Below are 18,191 nucleotides of genomic sequence, written 5' to 3' on the forward strand. Positions count from 1 at the left end.
ACCTTCATAAAAGAGAATACCTGGCAGCAAAGGGCTCATATGGCCCTTTAAAACATGACAAGAACTAGTGCCTGGCAGCTGAATCCAGATAAATCAAATCAGATGCATTTAACACCAACTAGCTTCTATGGCTGTAGTCCCTCCCTTTGCTGGCCTATGGACAAGAACAGGAAGCAACTTTTTGGGGGACATGCTACACTTTCCCCCCTCTCAACCTAAAGAAATATTTGTAGAAACCAAGTCTTCCCATAGTTGTAAGCAATGTTTCCTGTCAAGGGTTTTGAGGACCACTACTTTAAAACAGGCCATCAAGCAAAATAACAGACTTCTGTTTATTATGAAAAAAAAATCTTGGTGCCTCTGGAAGGTGAACACAAGTTGTTGGTTTCCCACTAGGGGTAACTGGAGAAGTTGTATGGCCTGTAGCAGGCACATCTTGTTATGTGATCTAACAGTCTCTTCTGGCCTTGGACTCTGCATCAGTCACTCACTCGTCAGTAGCTTAAAACCCCCTCCTTCTATCCATTTGTTTAATGTATTAATTAAAAGGAGCCAGTAATCTATCAAGGGAGACAAGGAATATGGACTTACTAGGACAGCCCTATGTCCCTGCCCTGTGATCCTAAATTCCATATGTGAAGGGTCAGATTCTGGACTGGAGACCAATATAGTTTCAGTAGCATTGATCAGGAAAAAGGGTAGTATGCTTTCTATTAATTCAGAATCAAACTAGAAGCCCAACATTAGGTTTCTATTACTGCTAGAAGCACTAACAGGCATTTAGCAAGGATCAATGACTTAAAACTTCCTTTTCAAAACACAAGGACGAGTCTTTATTTTGAATTTTAGCAGCTTCTAGTGAAACTTATTACTGCTAATCAGTTACCATTCTGAGAATTTTTTTTCTAATCCTCTTGAGAGACACTGACCTTAGGAAAGCCAGCATTTGAGGGGTATGGGAAACAATTGTTAAATGCTATAAAATCTGTAGGTATTCTGAGAAGTGACAGTTAAGTTAGTTTATAAATGAGTTTCTCTACAGATCTTTAGAGCAGCAGCTTTTTGGGGTTGTTTATGATTAACTTGTAGGGAAAAATCAGCTGGAAAAAAAGAAAGCACTAGGAATACTGGTACACCTCTTATGGCAGGAAAGAATTACTATATTTAAAAGCTAATGAGAAACTAAGACATTTCTCTGACAGTGGAGAAAATTCATTTTAACGCTACCTGTTCCCCTGTCTAAAGTAAGAGCTTTTAAAAAGCACTCCAATTCCAAGAGGCAGCTTTGTCTCTTTGTAAAGCCTGAAGGTGCTTGGTTTGCATTTTTGATTTGGTTGATCACAAAATACACAGCATGAAGCATCAGAGAAGACTTGACTGCAGAATTCAGTAGGGTTTATTCTACAAATACTTTGATCAATGCCAGCAATACAAGTATGAACTGTCATTAAAAATACAAGTCAGTATAAAGATTCCAATTAGTATATAATGCAAGGTGATTCACAGTTTCAAAACTGCTAAGGAAATAGTCAAAGTCAGTTTGTTGGACCATGTTACAAAAGTACTGAAACAAAACTATCAGGAGACACAATTAAGGGAAGGTACCTAGAAGAAGAAATATGTAACTTGTGAGGGAGGGGGTGACAGCTCCCCTAACTTGAAGAGAGATTTGTACTTTATTGCCACAATCCTTGGAAACACAACGTGAAGTGCACAGCATCCTCACTTGCTCTCTTTTTGGAAAAAACCTGCTGTTTTTCAGCATTTTTCCCTCACGTTTAATCCAGAGTATGTTCAGGCAGTGAAAACCCAAAGAATGGCCAAGATCCCCTCGGGTTCATAAACAGCACACCTATACACTGAAACTTACTGAGCAGTTTGCCAAATGCTTTCGGAAGGAGTAGATACTGCTGATTTGTTCTATGTTCACAAACCCTCTCCTTGCATGATTTTAAAGCCAAGTGAGATTATTGCTAAAGTTTCAGTGCAATCTCTTACATGATCTTACATGAATTTGTCACCATAGCTGCAGGCACTATTAGAATAGAACTAGGCTAGCTTTCCTCAGCCCAACACTGTAGTTTGATGAAAGCAGGCATCAATTCAGATGTGTACTTGGTTGGGGAGTAGGGGGATAGATATTTTGGAACACTGCTTTTTTGGTGGCTATTTAAAAAGAAAATGAAGACTTACAACAGTGGTAATATTCTATTAGCCAACTACTGAATATCTTTCCCCCACTGTAAATCTGTTGAAATCCATGGGATTAGGGCCAGGACAAAATTTTATTTATTAGAAAACCAGGTAACTTTGTTTATAGAAAGTATAACCACACACTCACTAGAATTGCAAGTGAATACCTCCTTTTTAGTGAGAGTCCTTACCCTCCCCCACAGATACCTTTATATCCACACTTCAGCTCATTCACAGTGAAGTTCCACCATCCTGGCTTAACACTGTCTCTCTCACTGAACCCTGTCATCTGTGATGGAGCAAAACCATGTCACATTACCACAGAGCAGATGCCATGCAGCTGTCTGCAAAGCAGACAGTGGAAAGCTAGATTAACAATGCAGACACAGCGACACAAATGGAAATTCTGATTTTTACCAAAATATTAGCAAAAATTGTCACCGATAAAGATATGCCAGTCAGAGAGCCCCTCCTGCATAAATGGAGTAACATAATTAGTAGAAAAGGAAAGCCACAGACAGATTCTGCTGCTGTATAAATATTTACTTTTAGAAGATTTCCTACTAATTAACATTGAACAGGGGCTCCTCATTGCAGTGCTCAAGCCACGTGGGGTAGAGGTCAAATGCTCCACTACATGGCTATACTTGGTTTTAAATACATAATGGTGTTGCATCTTAAGTCTGTAACAGTCTCATTTAATCCAAGTTAAAAAAAAATTAGTAGCCCAACTGTATGGGCTCTAACGGTCAAGGTAAGACAACATAATACAACATGTGTCATTAAACTGCATCTATTATATAAAACAGATTTACTTTTTTCTAAGTGAAATATTTCATACAAGACAGGTAGGTCTTAAATAAACAGTGAGTTAATTCTATTTGGAACAAAGTATGGCACATATTCCAGGTACCTATGGATGCTGTGCATTCACACACTTTTCAACGATTATCAATTCGCCAAAAAAACACTCAACAGGGAAGAGCAGAGAAAAGCAGATTTAAGAGAAATAACTTTATTTCTTCTAAGAGGTGAAAATAAGTGACTGTTTTTTGTAAGAAACTTTATTTTGAACTTTTCTTTAAAAAATGCATTCTCTCTTCCAAACCAATGCCACCTTTGTAAAAAAAAGAAAGAAATGACTGCAACAGCACACGCTTGCACTCAAAGGAAAACATGCAAACTTGATGGCTGGAAAAAAGAAATTCTGCATAAAAATCCCAGATGTTAGGCAAAGGTGTGTGCCCCCATATGCCTTCAGGGACTCCATACCACAAACAGCTTTCAGTGCAATGTCTCTTGCTTCCAATTTATGGGGAAACATATGGCAGAAGCTTGTCTTGTGACAGCTAATCTCTCCAGCTGTTTGAAGCGAAAACAGTCTCAGCTATTTTTAAAACAGTTTGTTAAACCTTGGTTTCAGTAAGTACAAACAGAATTCAATAAAATGCCAGAATCCAGTGAAGAAAAACATTTGAATTCTACCCTGTGCCATACACTTAAAAAAATTAGACAAAAAAATGGATTTTTTCCATTAATACACCCTTTTTTAAAGTTTATTTCTGAAAGCAGCTCTTTTTACGCAAATCAAAAGCAGTTCCTGAGTAACTGCAGTAAACAGTGTCTCTTAAATATTTTTGCCTCTCAGCTTTTCTGTTTTGGTTCTTCCATATTTTCTCCCTAGTTTTCAAGTTTAAATCACAGTTTCTTTCCGAAAACGTGCAAGTTCAGTTAGCATCATTTCCAGAAGTCCATGCACTGCAGGTGTTCCTGCAATGTTTATAAGATCTGCATATATGCTAGGTTGTATTCCTATAGCTATTGCAGATTTTTCTCTCAAACCTTTACAGTAGGAATCTTCACGTTTTCTTTAACATACGCCGGGTTTGCCACATGTGGAACTTATTGTAGGCTGTCTGCAACATCTCTTCTATATGACTTATCAACTGAAAAGGTAGAGACAAAAAGGAATCTTCTCAATAACAGAAGAAGCATGCCCTATTCCCCACCAACCTTAAAAGATGACCCCTAGGATGGAGTTTGCCCCTCTCACAACTCATAAAAAATCAGAGTCATTTCACTAAGGCAGAGGAGATGCATGAGGGTGAGAGATAAGAATCAGGCTCCGTTTTTCAGTTATGAAATATTTAAAGAGGTTTGTGTCATTTGTCTTCAGAGTGTGGGTGAAGACAGTGGATGCACAGCTGCACCTATGTAGTCTTCATCTGAATGCTGTAATTAGTACTCCAGAGTTGGTGGAAATTATGTGCATTAGCCAAAGAGGTCCTTTGTAATTATGACCACAAGTGAGATTAACAGTCTATCCCAGAACAGTAGTTATAACCCTATATCCTTTTTTACACCAAGCTCGTGAGCCTGGTGTTTTCCAGGACAAGACAATGAAATGCATCGACCAACCTGCAATTTTAAATCTAAGGCCCTAACGTATTACACTTTTAAGACCTGATTCTTCAGCTAATCATGTCCTAGACAGTGATCTGGCCACACATTCAGTCAATTAATCACATGATAAAAGCAGGAATAAGCTACCAAGATATTCCACAAAAAATGTGCAATAACTTTGTTGCTGGTTCTTATCATGCCTTGACTTGAATGTGTGGCCAGTGCTTCCAGCCTTCGGAGCACATACTTCTGTCAGCTGATTGGGGGTACTAGCTAGGGGAGCACAGAACACTCCCCTACCCCCAAAAGGAGTCTTGATCCACTGATAGAGCTACCAGGCATGGAAACACAGCATTTCTCACCCCCCCCCCACTGGGACCTCCCAGCACAGCAGGGGCGCATGGTGCAGTGTTCGGAGCTGCCAGCTACAGGAAAGCATCATATGCTCCCACAGCTGGGAGCTCTGTCAGTTGATGGGGCTCCCAGCTATGGGAGAGAAGACTGCTGGTGTAGGAGGAGCCTGGGATTGTGATCCAGGGCTCCTCCTGCCCTGGCAATATGGCACGATGAGGATCTGATGCTTGATGCCATAATCGCACCTTCTGCCATGCAGGTGTGGCACAGCAGGAGGTACAATTCTTGGGATCATGCATCACATTCAGTCTGTCTGTCTGTCAGTCGCCTAATGCTCATTTTTCTCGCTAGTTAAATCAAAAGGAAACCTAAACCTGTCACCCTCTGAAAAATGAGCTAGTTACTATATTCCTAAAGAATTTAAGATTCTTCCCCCCCCATCCCCTTACGTTTGTGCTTAAATATTGTCTCCGGATTTTTTCTTGGAATGGGCAGAGCTTTGTAACTTGAAATCTTTCCAAATTACTCCTCATTTTCGTAACCTGGAAAAGATAGAGAAAAAGGGAGTGGCACATGAACTATAAAGATTCTTTTTGCCTTTAGCAAAGTACTCCTATGAACTAAAAAGAAAATGTGAAGCAAAGTTTTTCTTTGGGTGGATGCACATCTGCAACGTTCAGAAAGCAATTGCTAAGTAATCACAATAATTAAAATATGAAACTCTGGTACAGCTACTCCTCGCTTAACATGGTAGTTATATTCTTGAAAAATACAACTAAGCAAAATGATGTTAAGCGAATCCAATTACGTCACAGTAGTTGCCTACTAGTAGGCGGCAGCCAAACAACTTTATAACCAAACATTGCATGACTTTAAATGAGTATATTCTCTAATAGATCAGTGATGTAATAACAAAACAATGTTAGCCAGGACAACATTAAGTGAGGAGTACCTGTACCACAGACGTTCTTCTCAAGTCAACTTTTCAGCTCTTAACCTAATGTTCTTCCAAAGCACTGCAAATTTTCATTCAGTAAAAGGTTGCTGGCAGAATACATGCAACATTATTACACGTCCTTTTGTCAAGCCAACAGGGTATTGTGGGTTTTTTCTGGAGTTAACTTCTTGCAGCAGAAAGCCTGAAATGTCTGAATGCATGAATTTATCCAAAGGTCTTGTCAGGTTGTTCTAAAGGCCTTGTTGTGTGTTACACTTAGGGTATGTTTTATTTAGATCATACAAAGAACATTTTCCAAGCAGTTGCAAAGCAATGCTTATGATGATCTTAGTCTAGACGTGGTTGGAGCTGGCTGTGTCATAGACAATCAGCAGTTTGTTGGTGCCAGCCATGCACCACCCCCACCAACAGTACTGGAGCTAGTTCAAAACTGATGTGGTAGGGGGGCTAAGACCAACAATCAGCTGTTTCTTGGTCCCAGGCCCTGCACCAACAAACAACTGTTGGTCCTAGCTCCTGCACTGCACGAGCCCGTGAGGAGAACTGATATCTCTACAGCAAGCCCAAGATAATGTAACACACAATACTGTCTAGAGATACCCCTCACCTGAAAAGTTTTAACTTTAGTATGCCTGAGGTTTCCAGCTTGAATGCATGGATGCTCACCTTAAGTGCACTTAACACATCTTAAGGATAACATGTGACAAGGCCTAGTGAGATGGACTGTAACGATTTTTTTTTTTTTTTTTTTTTTTGCCTGATCCAATGAAGGAGAATACTTAAGTGATCTGAACGTAGTCAAACATCAAGACAATAGCTGAGCTGGAACCAAACCATAGGAATTACTCTAGGTCCCATACTCTAATAGCACACAATAATGTCTTTTTTGAAGGGCAACTGTTCTGAGAGGTGGCTAAGCCATTATGATTGTTTTAGGACCGTGTCTAAAGTTTTGTAAAGTATGCTTAGCTTAGGAAGGCTTTTTTCCTGGCTATATCTGCCACAATCAGCTTTGGATCTGGAAAAAAATTCAAGCTATTTTCTTGAGGGTTGGCCTCATAAGTAACACATTCTAGCGTTAAGATAGTTAACATTTTCCATACCTGTCTAAATAGAAATGGGGCACTAAAAAGCACATTCGTGTCAGAGATGCTGAGAAAGAAAGTACTAGTTTTACATGTCACTAGCTACTTTGCTAAATAGTGGTCTCAAACTAGCAAGCTCCTATTCAAGTTCTTTTACCTTTTCTTCTAGGAATGGTGTATTAACAGGAAAGCAGGACCAGAAGTGTCGCAGTAGCTCCCCTGCAGCCACGTACAAGTGTTTCAATTCAGACTGAACATCATTTGGCACCATCTCTGCAACCAGAAAAAAATGCTTGTTACTAAATCCAGAAACGTAAAGTAAGGTCTGGCTAACAGAGCCAAACTGAAATTTGGCAATAAAGCTGACCTTCTACTCAGTACAGCATTTTGAGCCCTAGACCAGAGGTCTGCAATGTTTTTGGGCAGTGGCAAAACAGCCGCAACTTCAACTTGTAAGATGTTGGTGTACCAGGGCGGATGGTGTGGGAGCTGCACAGGGCCTGATCTTTGTACAGCCCCAGCCCCTTCCCTGCCATCTGCCTTGAGGCATGCATGCCAAGCAAAATGCCTTTGCATGCCACAGGTTGCCTGTCCACCCCTACCCTAGACTGTCCCCATTTGTTAAACGTCAATCAAACTAATGAAAAATAATATATTAAGCAGTTCCTTTAAACTACAGCTCATTTAAGAGTATTTGCTGTACTCTACCAGAGATCTTTCTTGATTTAAAGTTCACTCTATACAAATAGGTGTAACTTCTTAGGTGCTAGGACTCAGTGCAGTCATTAGACAGTGCTGTGGAACTTTGACACAAAGCTGCTGGTGAGAGTCTGATCAGCACTTTATCAGCCTAGAGAAAATACTGCTCTCTCTCATTTTGTTTTGTTCTGTAGTTTCTCCCGCAGGGAACCCACAACATGTAGATGTACATTATGCTCAGGAAGTAGGCAGCAGGCCTCCTGGCTTCACCTGATTTCCCCAATGTGGGGATGGTGGGTTGGAAACAACCAGGCCCTTTGGTGGAAGCATAATAAATGGTCTTGAATTCAAGTGGCTTTAAAATGGTGCCCAATGTCATTTGCACTTTGGCATCTTACCATATTTACTGAAATACAAGATAAGCCCCCACCAATCAGTGTGAAGAAAAAGGTCCCTTGGCCTTATAGTTGCATACAAGGAAATCACATCTATCATTGCAGCATGTGCTCAGTAATGGAAACCAGATATGAAGTTGATTAAATACAACCAACACTGAACTTGACTATAAAACACATGGCCCATATTAAGCAAATATACCAATGGGGAGAGGTCTCCAGAATTCACGCCAAACATGTGCAGCACGGCAGCTCCTTAAGTCTTGGAGTTTCCTCTGCATGCCCTCTGCCGCTGATTGGCAGAGGGCCCTGTTGCTTGCTGCTCACTACCTGCACTTGATGGCTGAGGTGAACTGCAGCTGCGGTTTCAGGTGTGGGTGGCAAGTGATGGGACCCCTCTGCCAATTAGGGGCCTGTGGGGGAAACTCCAAGATTAAGGAAGCTGTTGCACACTTCCAGCATGAATTCCAGAGTTCCCTAATAATGGAAACCTCTCACAAAGCTAAGTTAGTACAGCCCATCCAAATAAGATATATGATAATACCCACAGTATACAGTCCCCTTCGGTGCCCAATGTCATGGTGACCCACTACACAGAATACATTTCAATTTCCTCCTCACTCCCACAACTGAGCTTCCCTTTCTTGCCCCATGTTCAATGATTCCTGTTGCTTCACCAGCCTTAAGCATCTGGCAAACATCACCAAATGGGGCCCCAAACAGTTCACCTGGAATGCCTCCGTCACCCCCTCTCAGCCTGTTGCATGTGATTATGTGGTCCCACCCTCTATGCGGCGGATCAGGACCAGGTTGCTCTGTGCCTCATCTGCATATACATTTTTGGAGGATCCCAGGACTCATGGCAAAACACCCAGTTTCAATCATGGTGGAGGGAGAAAGGAACTAACTAGCACATGGATCCTTTTTGGATGTATTTGGAATACACACATACTGAGCAATACTGAGCTGTGTGGTCGTCATGCCTTGAAATACTGTCATCTCTGTTGGGGCCCAATCCAATGTACTATATGGTAAAACATGAGCCTTAGATTTAGGGTTTTAGACTAGTATCATGCATAGTTTGTACTTTTTTTTTTTAAAGTAGGTACAAAAGTGCTGCTTAATGTGTTTACAGAATACCTGTGCTAAAACTCGCAGCAGTTTCAAAAAGGTAAAATGCACAAATTCTAGATGCTTGTAGTAATTTGCCTATATGGTAAATTATGTTCATCTCAAGGTCAGTGCTTTCAAATTTACCCCTCACTTCCATGTGCTCAGGGAAATCAGGGTCTGATGGTGAGAAAGGAGGGGGGAAAGAGTGTAAGGGGCCAACCTGTCACCAAAGATTGTTTTCCCTGTTGTAGCAGTGGGAGCAGGACAAATTCAAGGCAAACTACCAATAATTAGATTCTATACCTGAAAATGATGACAAATCTATAAATTTTCCATGTACAGAATCAAATTATTGTAGGAGAGTTTTATAATAAGGATAATTTTTTATTCAAGTAAATATGGTAATTTCAGTTTGCTCAGCCAGTATCTCCTTCCCTGGGTAGAGACCCCTCACTTTTATTTAGAATGATAACTGCACCCTCAAACTTTTTTTTTAAAACACTTGAGAGATTTTTAGACAAATGTCTATTCCTGCATTTGCTTTGCCACCAGGCTTGGGACTGTGAAGTGAAAAAATAAGTTAATTCTCTCCACACATTTGGACAATTAGCCATACAAGCAATATGGAGTACTTACGGTTTATGGCTTGCTGTGTTCCACCCTGCATAAGTGCTCCCCCAGGTGATAGGGCTGTGATGGTGCTAGCAGCATCACCACTTGAAAGAACCTCGAAAAAACAAAATCCTTATTTTTCCCCAGTCACTTACTATGGTTTGAACAAAAAAATCAGGGCTAATCAAATTTCAGAATTTGAACTGCAAAGGGCTCAGTTTAGCCACTGTCACTGATGAGAGGCTGACGTTCTAATTTAGGACTATAAAACAATATTCTTCACACTGATGTGCTGCAGAATTAGACACAGCTCAGGCATTAACCATCATTACCTATAGAAGTGTGTCCCTCCCTCCCCCACAATGACAAGAATAATATTCATCTGTCTGTAAGTACTGATCTCAAACATGCTTACAGTATGAGTTCTTAAAACTTAGGATCTTGCCTATAAGGGTGCATGTATGGGATATATTCAGCTTTTCTTTTTACAAGGCAATATAAATTAATAGAGACTTTCACTGTTCCTTGCAACTTGACTAAGGCTACTGGTGAACATTAAGACAGTTGCATGATTGGGGGTCTGAGGAATCATGCCCCAATCCTCAAGACACATGACCTCTCATGGCAGACAGGCAGTTGTGGGGATGGGTTATAAAACTGCTCAGACCCTAAGGGAACAGCTGCCAGCAGGGGGAGGAAAGAGGCCACCTATAGATGGGGAGTGAGAAGCTCTCTAGCTGTACCCCTGTGCATATGGAAGCAGCAGCTGGGGAGCCAAGAGTTCCTTACTCCCTAGGTGCCCTATAACAAAAAGAGAGGCTGTGGAGCTAGGGCTCCCAGCTGCACTCCTGCTTTTTGCAATATTTAAAAAGCTGGTGCATAGCTAGGAGCTGCAGCTGAGTATCTGCTTGCCTTTTACATCCCTGGGTGCTATAAGCCTGACACTGGGAATGGGGGAGCGCCCTCTTACCCCACTGCATGCACTAAGTTAGAGCTGCCTCATACAAGTGGCTCCCTCATCCCTACCTGCTCTTAAAAAAAACATCTGGCTTCTTTGGGAGATAGATCATGGGCAACTGGGTTAGGGACCCAGAACTGCCTAGAGCCTGATCCTGCCAACTGGGCAGGGGTATTTTTGTCCTGGCTTCCATGGCTGCCTTGTGCCAGATCTGGAAGCTCATCCAAGTACCGGGATTTGGCACTGGGTAGCTCCACTCCTAGTTTGGACCCCAATCCTGAGGACTGGGACACACATGCACATAGGGGCTGAATCTGTCTCATGCCCTAAGGCTTGCTGGGACCCAGCACCTGAAGAAGTGGGGGCTGTACATTAGGCCCTTGAAAGGTATCAAGTTCTAGCAAACTTGCATCCTGCTGAAAGCACTGGGACCAGGACAGCCCCTAGCCAGGTTCCAGACCTGGGGCTGCCTAGATCCCGATGCTGACAATCAACTGATGGGGTATGGTGCACATTCAATTTATGATGCCATACGAAGCTCCCACAAAAGATGTTACATACTTTTTGAGGAGTATCTTTGTGACTCGTTTGCCATTTTATGACATCATAAATTAGATGAACAGTGTTGTTATTTATGACACAATTAACATGTCAATCATGCCAGAAACTTAAGTCTGTGGAATAAACAACTAATTGAGCTTTAATTTAGATTCAGTAATTCAGATTAGTAAAGAAACAGAAGGAGAAAACTTTCACTGCTGACAGCCTGGTTCAGGCAAAGCCACATGCAGCCAGTCTATCATTTTACGGATGGAACAGCCCCTGTGCTGTTAGACCAGTGGTCACCAACCAATTGATCTCTATTGACTGGTCGATCATGAAGCCTCTGGCAGTTGATGTCCTTCTGTCAGAGGCTCCACAATTGGAAGCAGCAGGACACACATGGGTGGGATGAGCCATGCTCCCTGCTGGCCAGGCCAGGCTGGGTGAGTGAGGTCAGAGCCTGGGTGGTGGGTGGTAAATCCTGGGGTGCCCTTTATTTACAAAAAGTTATCTTCACCATAAAAAGGTTGGGAACCACTGTGTTAGATCATTTTAGACCAGCAGACTGATTTAGCTGTATACCTTGTGCTGTGGTCTTATACAAAGTTGGTTTGGTGATACGTCAGAGGCTAAGGCCAGCAGTCACTGACTACCGTTTACACAGGGGCAGTCTGGCCTTTTTGCATTTTGCCCCAAACACAGAAGAAGAACAAAGCCAGTTCCACTCTAGCTGGAGCTCTCTCACAGGTGCAAGAGGGTTGTGTGACTTGCCCCATGGTACCTGTCAGTTTGCTGCTTAGTAGCTTACTTCCCCCAGGGTAAAACATTTTAAATAGCTAGAAACGGCTGGAACTAAAATACCACACTGGAACTGTTCACACTGAGTTTTTCATTTGAAGGAAACCCAAAATAGTACAACAAATTCCCCGTAGTATATAATATAAAGAACCAGGGAAAACGCATCAATTTACTTTGAGGGATCAAAGCTACAATTATTATTCCACTAAATCAAAAATTATCTTAGAGTTAGAAACTCTCTCCAGCATCAAGGGGACTTATTTTTTTTTCCTACCTGAGTTAGTTTGGGTACATAGGCTTCCATTTCTTGTCTAATACTATGAAAAGAATTAATAATATCCTGACTGGTTGCATATTGCTGTGACTGAATTGGAGTTGGACCATGATAATACCTACAAAGGGAAAAAAATATGTATATAGACAGATAGATAGATACATACATAATGCTGGTAACAAAGTCCTAATTCTCTGAACTCAGACTTAGCAACTGCATGTTTTTCAGAAATTCTATACCTGTAAGTAGGGGTGCACCAATAAAGATTTTTGGGGTCAGTATCTTTGGCCAAATTTTTAAGAAGCTGTATTGGCCCATACTGATCCGATTCCAATATGCAGCCATGCAGTTTGGAGACCAGCATCGGGTTGGTAAGTCTGGTGTGGAGGAAGGGGTGGGGGGGGAGGGAAAGTGTCGGGAGGGCAGATCAAGGCCCCTGTGGTGAGGGAGGGAGTGGAGCTGGGGCAGGTGCTGCTCAGCTGGGGCAGGGCAGGGCATGGCATTGAGCTGGCTCATCCAGGAAGCGGAGGGGGAGCTCCTGCCTTGCATGCGCCCCAGGAGCGCATGAGGGGTGTGCGCCCCTGGATCTATGCATGGGGTGGGTTGACGCTGCAGGCTGGGGCCAGGGCTGCACCAGACTCATCCCAGCAGGAGGCTGGGCTGGGCTGCGCTGTGCTGGGAGGGGGCTACTGAAGTGGGGGGGGGGGACAGGAACAGCAGGGGCTGCAGCCACCCTAAAATTCACCATAGGCCCCTCCCCCCTCCGTAGCCCTCCTCCCAGTGCTGTGCAGCCTGGCCCAGCCCCCCTGCCAAGAACAGCCCCTGCCCCAGCCTGCAGTGGCAGCCTGCCCTCACCCTGTGCACAGATCCAGGGGCACATGCCCTCCTGGGGTACATGCAGCAGCAGAAGCAGCCCCCCAAGGAAGCCACTCATACCTGTCCTACGCCCTGCCTTGGCTGAGCAGTGCCTGCCCCACTCCCCTCTCACTGCAAGGAGTAGCTATCTGCCCTCCCACACCTCTTCTCTCTCCCCACACCAGACTTACTAGCTGGACCTTGGTCTCTAAGCTGCTGGGCTGTGCTCCTGGCCCCGTGCATGCTGCAGCTGTGTGCGTGCAAAGGGCATTTATCAGCCATAGTATCAGCCACACCAGGCAAAAAAAAAAGCAGATTTCAATATAGCAGACCCCTGATTTATGCGCATCTTGCATTTATGCAATTTTTTTTTTTTTATTAGGGTCCACACTGAAAAATGCCCCTCAAGATGCAGGTCATTAGTGTATATATGCGAACACCTCACAAGATTTGCAGGCGAAATCAACTGGAGCTGTGCTATGTGGTAGCAGCACCTCAAGATGCATAGGTGAGATGCCAGACATGATTCCTAAAAGCAATTCCACCCAAAGGGGGCAGGGGGAACGACACTATGACTAAGATATGTCTGGAGTAATGCAACCCCTCACTGTTCTATTATTTCCTATGGGGAAGTCATCCTGGCTTACGGAAATTTGACTTACACAAAATTCCCCTGGAACACAATACATGTGTAAATCAGGGGTCTACTGTACTGTCAATTTTCCCTGCACTGGTGCACCTCTACCTTTAAGATTTCAGGTACTTTGCAGCTTTTTTGGCCTTTTGAAAGAAATGGGGGTCTTAATAATCTTAGGGGGGCAGAGGAAAGGCTAAAGCAAACAAAAACCCTACAACCTAAGCTCTTTCTAGGCATGGGAGCTAAATGAGAAATCATATTCTGTTCAAATCTCACTCTAATCTGCACAATGTAATCCTCCACTCTATGCTTTGCTCTGCTCTTGTCATATTTCAGGTAAATGGGGTAATTCCCACTTTTCAAATGGTTAAGTCTCAAATCACTATTCTATCTATATTTGACAGAGACTCCATAACTACAGGAGGAGAGAGATCATTTTTTAAACTTGCTGCTTAAAATTCTGCACTCTGAAATAAGAGTATACTAGAAAAGAAATGTATCAACTTAAATTGGCTCTGTCAAGGTGGAAAGTTGTATTTATAAGACAAATGTACCACCAACAAAAATTCTACATTCTTTCCTGCAGTAAAGGCCTGAAAAAAATCACCCCAAACTCACTATGAAACAGAGTTGCAGTTTTAAATTTTAACTGCTTGTAAACTTGTTAAAGTCAAGATTCAGATCAGATTGAGGCACAAATGCCATGCAAGTCCTAAAGCTGCATGGGAACAAGGACCATAAAGCTTTAATCTGGTGAAATACCCAAAGAACAGCATCTTTCTTTTATTAACTGCACTTACCGATCAGATTTCTTTAGGTTTAGTGCAATAGTTTTAATGCTATTATTCTTTCTTAAATCTTCATATTCAATAGATTCCTGTAACTTCACCTGAAATGAGATGCATGAAAAAACTAAACACAACCATGTAAGACCACATTGCACATATTCTGACAATGCATATTTTTCCAGTCTGTGAAGCTTCTGACTGAAGGTTAAAAAAACTCCCAAAGTAAACAAAAAATAAAAACCAGACTGGCTCTGATATTCAGCTCTGCCGTAGTGCTATTTGGGTCTATTTAAAATTAGGAATGTAGACGTGACTTTTTGCAGCCAGAGTCACGGAAGGCTGCCAAAGGTTACAAAAGCCCTAAAGCCCTAGGCATAGCTGACCTTAGTGTTCACACTAATTACTAACAATGCAAAGGGGAAGAGATGGGGAATGTCCTAGAAGCTGTGATTTTCCTTCATGCTACCCTCTGACCCTCCTTATGTCTTCTGCCCATAGCAGACTGTGCTGGCTATATGCTTACGATTCCCTCAGCAGGGTGACACACAGTAGCCTTACAGAACACTGGCTAAAGTCAGAAATTTGGCAACAGAAATTTGGTAAGTTTCCAGACCCATAGGGAGCCCCAGGATGTATATGCTGGACATGGTACTGGATCCTGGCATTCAGAGTGGCGCCAGGCCCCAATGCCAATAGGCAGAGGGCAGGAAGGGGTGGTGCTGTTGGACCTTGGGGCCTAATCTGGCCTCATGCTATGCATTTGGCTGCAGGCCCAAAAGGTTAAACACCAGTGCCTTTGAGGGATTACATCTTCAGTACACAAGTACCCAACACTTAGAGGTCAGACCAGATTACATAGTCTGAAACTGGACATCCTAAATTCAAGGGACTTTATCCTCTCAAAATTCAGTAATGATCAAGACACAGTTACACTGGGAGTTAGCCCAGTACTGAAGTCCTCATAAGAGTAACTAAGTGTTTACATTTAAAAAAAACCCAAAACATTTAATAAAAGAACGGAAATAATTTCACTGTAATTTCTTATATCTTCAAAACAAATCCAAAGCCACTTCAGATCATTAAAAGTAACTTCAAAATGGTCTTTGAAAAGTTTAACAGAAGAAATGCTTGTCACACTATAATACCCTTTCAAAATGAAACTTGTTTCTCTTCAGTTGAAAATTCACTGGCAGATTTTAAATTTTGTTCATACCCTTTTCATTGGTGGCTGAAAGAAATCCGAATCTCTGGAGTTTCCATCTGTGCTGCTGGTCTCACTATAATGATCATTGTGCGCTTCTCTTAAAAAAAAAAGAAAAAAAAGAAAAAAGTATTTGCTTCCCTTAACAGTAAGTCACATGGTAGGGTACTAAAAGATTCTTAGACTGAAGATTAAACTGATTCAACAGGTATTTTATGCTAAATTATATTTAAAAATCTGCATTTAAGTATTGGACTCATGGGTTTAACTCTAAAAGGTAAATTCCTGAAATAGTTTCGTTTGACAGGGAATGAAAGGGGACAGAGATTCTTCCATTTCTGCACCAAAAGAAAATGGACTCAACATAAAATGGGACTGTAGCAACATCACTAGGTAGCAAAGTGATTCTTTTTGCCAAATCAAAATGTGTCAAACACTACATGTATCAGTTATTTCCACTGAAACATGCTGGGAGTGTGAGATTGTTGGGCATGCTACCTTTACCCTCATTGGCACTCTGTTTTCATAGGAAGGAAGGAAGAATATGCATTTGAGGAAAGAAATCTGTCCTGTTGGGAAGGACATACATTTAAAGGTCTAGCATTCAATTTAACACAAAAAACACCACATGCAAACAGTTGCAATGAGGAAAATACTTTTTCAAGAGAGTGAATGGATCAATTCACTCTATGCAGGCAAGTGTGGTGGGACAGGAATCCCTCTGAAGCAACCCAGGAGACAACTGCAGCAGATCAAAATATGAGTTTTTTGGGTTTTGTTTTTTTTGAGAGACAGACAGACAGAGAGATCTGGCTTATATATAAAATAAATAAATCCAGGTAAGGCTTCCCTCCTATATTTGAGCGCTGGAGTATAGGGAGCCCTGAGCTCTGCTTCCTGGTATGCAAGCGATATGAACTTCTGCATCTGACCATACCTCTGCATAGGAAGAGCAGACAACTTTTACTGAATTTCAGACTTTGTGTATTTAACTTGGGATAAGACTAGGGTAGAAGCACCCTTTCCTTCACTGTATCTCATTGTTTGCATGAGGTTAATTTAGCTGTCTATTATGTAAGGGACAATTTCTTAAAACGTGACAAAAATTCACATTTCATTAAGTGGAAAAGGAAATGAGGGAGGTTTCACTTGGAGGCCTGTTATGCATTCTGGAGCACAAACAACATCATTCAAACTGTCTAGTACCTGACATCGCCCCAGAAGTTGAATGAGTTTTAAAGAATAAAAAAATATAACCCCAAATAGCTTTATTTTTAGTTCACATGTTTCTAGTTAAGAGAAGAAATCGAGTAACTGAAATTTAGGACTTATTTACATTTGTAGTGCTGTCAAGATTTAAGTTAATCCCCAGTTCTAACAGTCTTCCTGTGTTAAAACTTACTGTTTCCTGAGCCCAGCTGCAAGAACCATGGCACTGTGATGGTTAAAGCGTTTTATAATGGCAGCATTGCTATTTTCTTTTATCGACTTTGATGAGTTTGATGTGGATGGTGTAGAGGCAACACCATAACCCTGCAAGGAAAGTAATTAACAATTTATTATGTTTTTCCACTTCCCAGTCTGCATTTCCTATTTCTTGAATTTTGCTGAATAAATAGCATTACAGTGTGCCTGAGGACTCCTGGCATCTAGTGCTCTCTGGGTTCCTAAGGCTGCCTGTTCCCCAGACTTGTGTAGTCTTGGGCAACTCACTTCTCTCCACCCCCTCCATTTCCTCATCTGCAATATGGGGGTAGTACTTCCCAGCCTCAGACATGCATACGGGAGAACTAATTTTTACACAAGTTTGAATTTGTAGTGCTCTATCTGCTTGAAAACCGTTTGCTGGATTTCTGTTTTTCTTTTTTTATGTAACTGCGGTTATCTACTCAAGTTTCACTAGCAAGCTATTGGGAAGGAAAAATAATCATAACCCCTTAAAAAAAACACCTTGTCATGTTTTTTTTAGGAATATGGTTTACAACGCAAGACAAAATTATATTGAACTTTACTCAGATACCAGTTAATTCTTCTGTTCTAAGTATTATGTAGAAGATGTTTGACATATTTCATGCATGTCCACACCTGTTTGTGGCATAAGCTGGCTTAACATTAAGGTATCAAGGACTCTTTTAACGATCTTAAAGTGAACCTAAAAATAAGAAAAGGGACCAAAAACATGGTAATTTTTATATTCATTGTCACTTTAGACTTTAAAAATCATCTTTCAGAATTTCTGTGTACCGCTATCTGGTGGTATTGTCTAAAATGGAGAGGGGAAGGGGAGGGAAGGGAAGTCAAACTTAGCTTTCCATGTACACAAAG

At 41.7% G+C, this 18,191-nt stretch overlaps 1 protein-coding gene across 2 annotated transcripts in view; it reads right to left on the reverse strand.

The window, feature by feature from the left end:
• Nucleotides 1-1,368: 1,368 nt before the first annotated feature.
• Nucleotides 1,369-18,191, reverse strand: part of GTF2H1 (general transcription factor IIH subunit 1) — a 32,969-nt gene continuing 16,146 nt past the window's right edge. For both annotated transcript variants that reach the window (XM_019551547.1, XM_019551546.1), the window contains 8 exons: nucleotides 17,269-17,399; nucleotides 15,879-15,966; nucleotides 14,678-14,766; nucleotides 12,386-12,503; nucleotides 9,837-9,927; nucleotides 7,151-7,266; nucleotides 5,400-5,492; nucleotides 1,369-4,139 (listed from right to left, as the gene is read on the reverse strand). In XM_019551547.1, coding sequence (XP_019407092.1) covers nucleotides 4,053-4,139; nucleotides 5,400-5,492; nucleotides 7,151-7,266; nucleotides 9,837-9,927; nucleotides 12,386-12,503; nucleotides 14,678-14,766; nucleotides 15,879-15,966; nucleotides 17,269-17,399 — 813 coding nt within the window. In that variant the 3' untranslated portion in view covers nucleotides 1,369-4,052. The remainder of the gene's footprint in view (nucleotides 4,140-5,399; nucleotides 5,493-7,150; nucleotides 7,267-9,836; nucleotides 9,928-12,385; nucleotides 12,504-14,677; nucleotides 14,767-15,878; nucleotides 15,967-17,268; nucleotides 17,400-18,191) is intronic.

The sequence above is a fragment of the Crocodylus porosus genome, unplaced genomic scaffold (genome assembly GCF_001723895.1).
Source record: "Crocodylus porosus isolate Cpor-Errol unplaced genomic scaffold, CroPor_comp1, whole genome shotgun sequence".
NCBI lineage: Eukaryota > Metazoa > Chordata > Crocodylia > Crocodylidae > Crocodylus > Crocodylus porosus.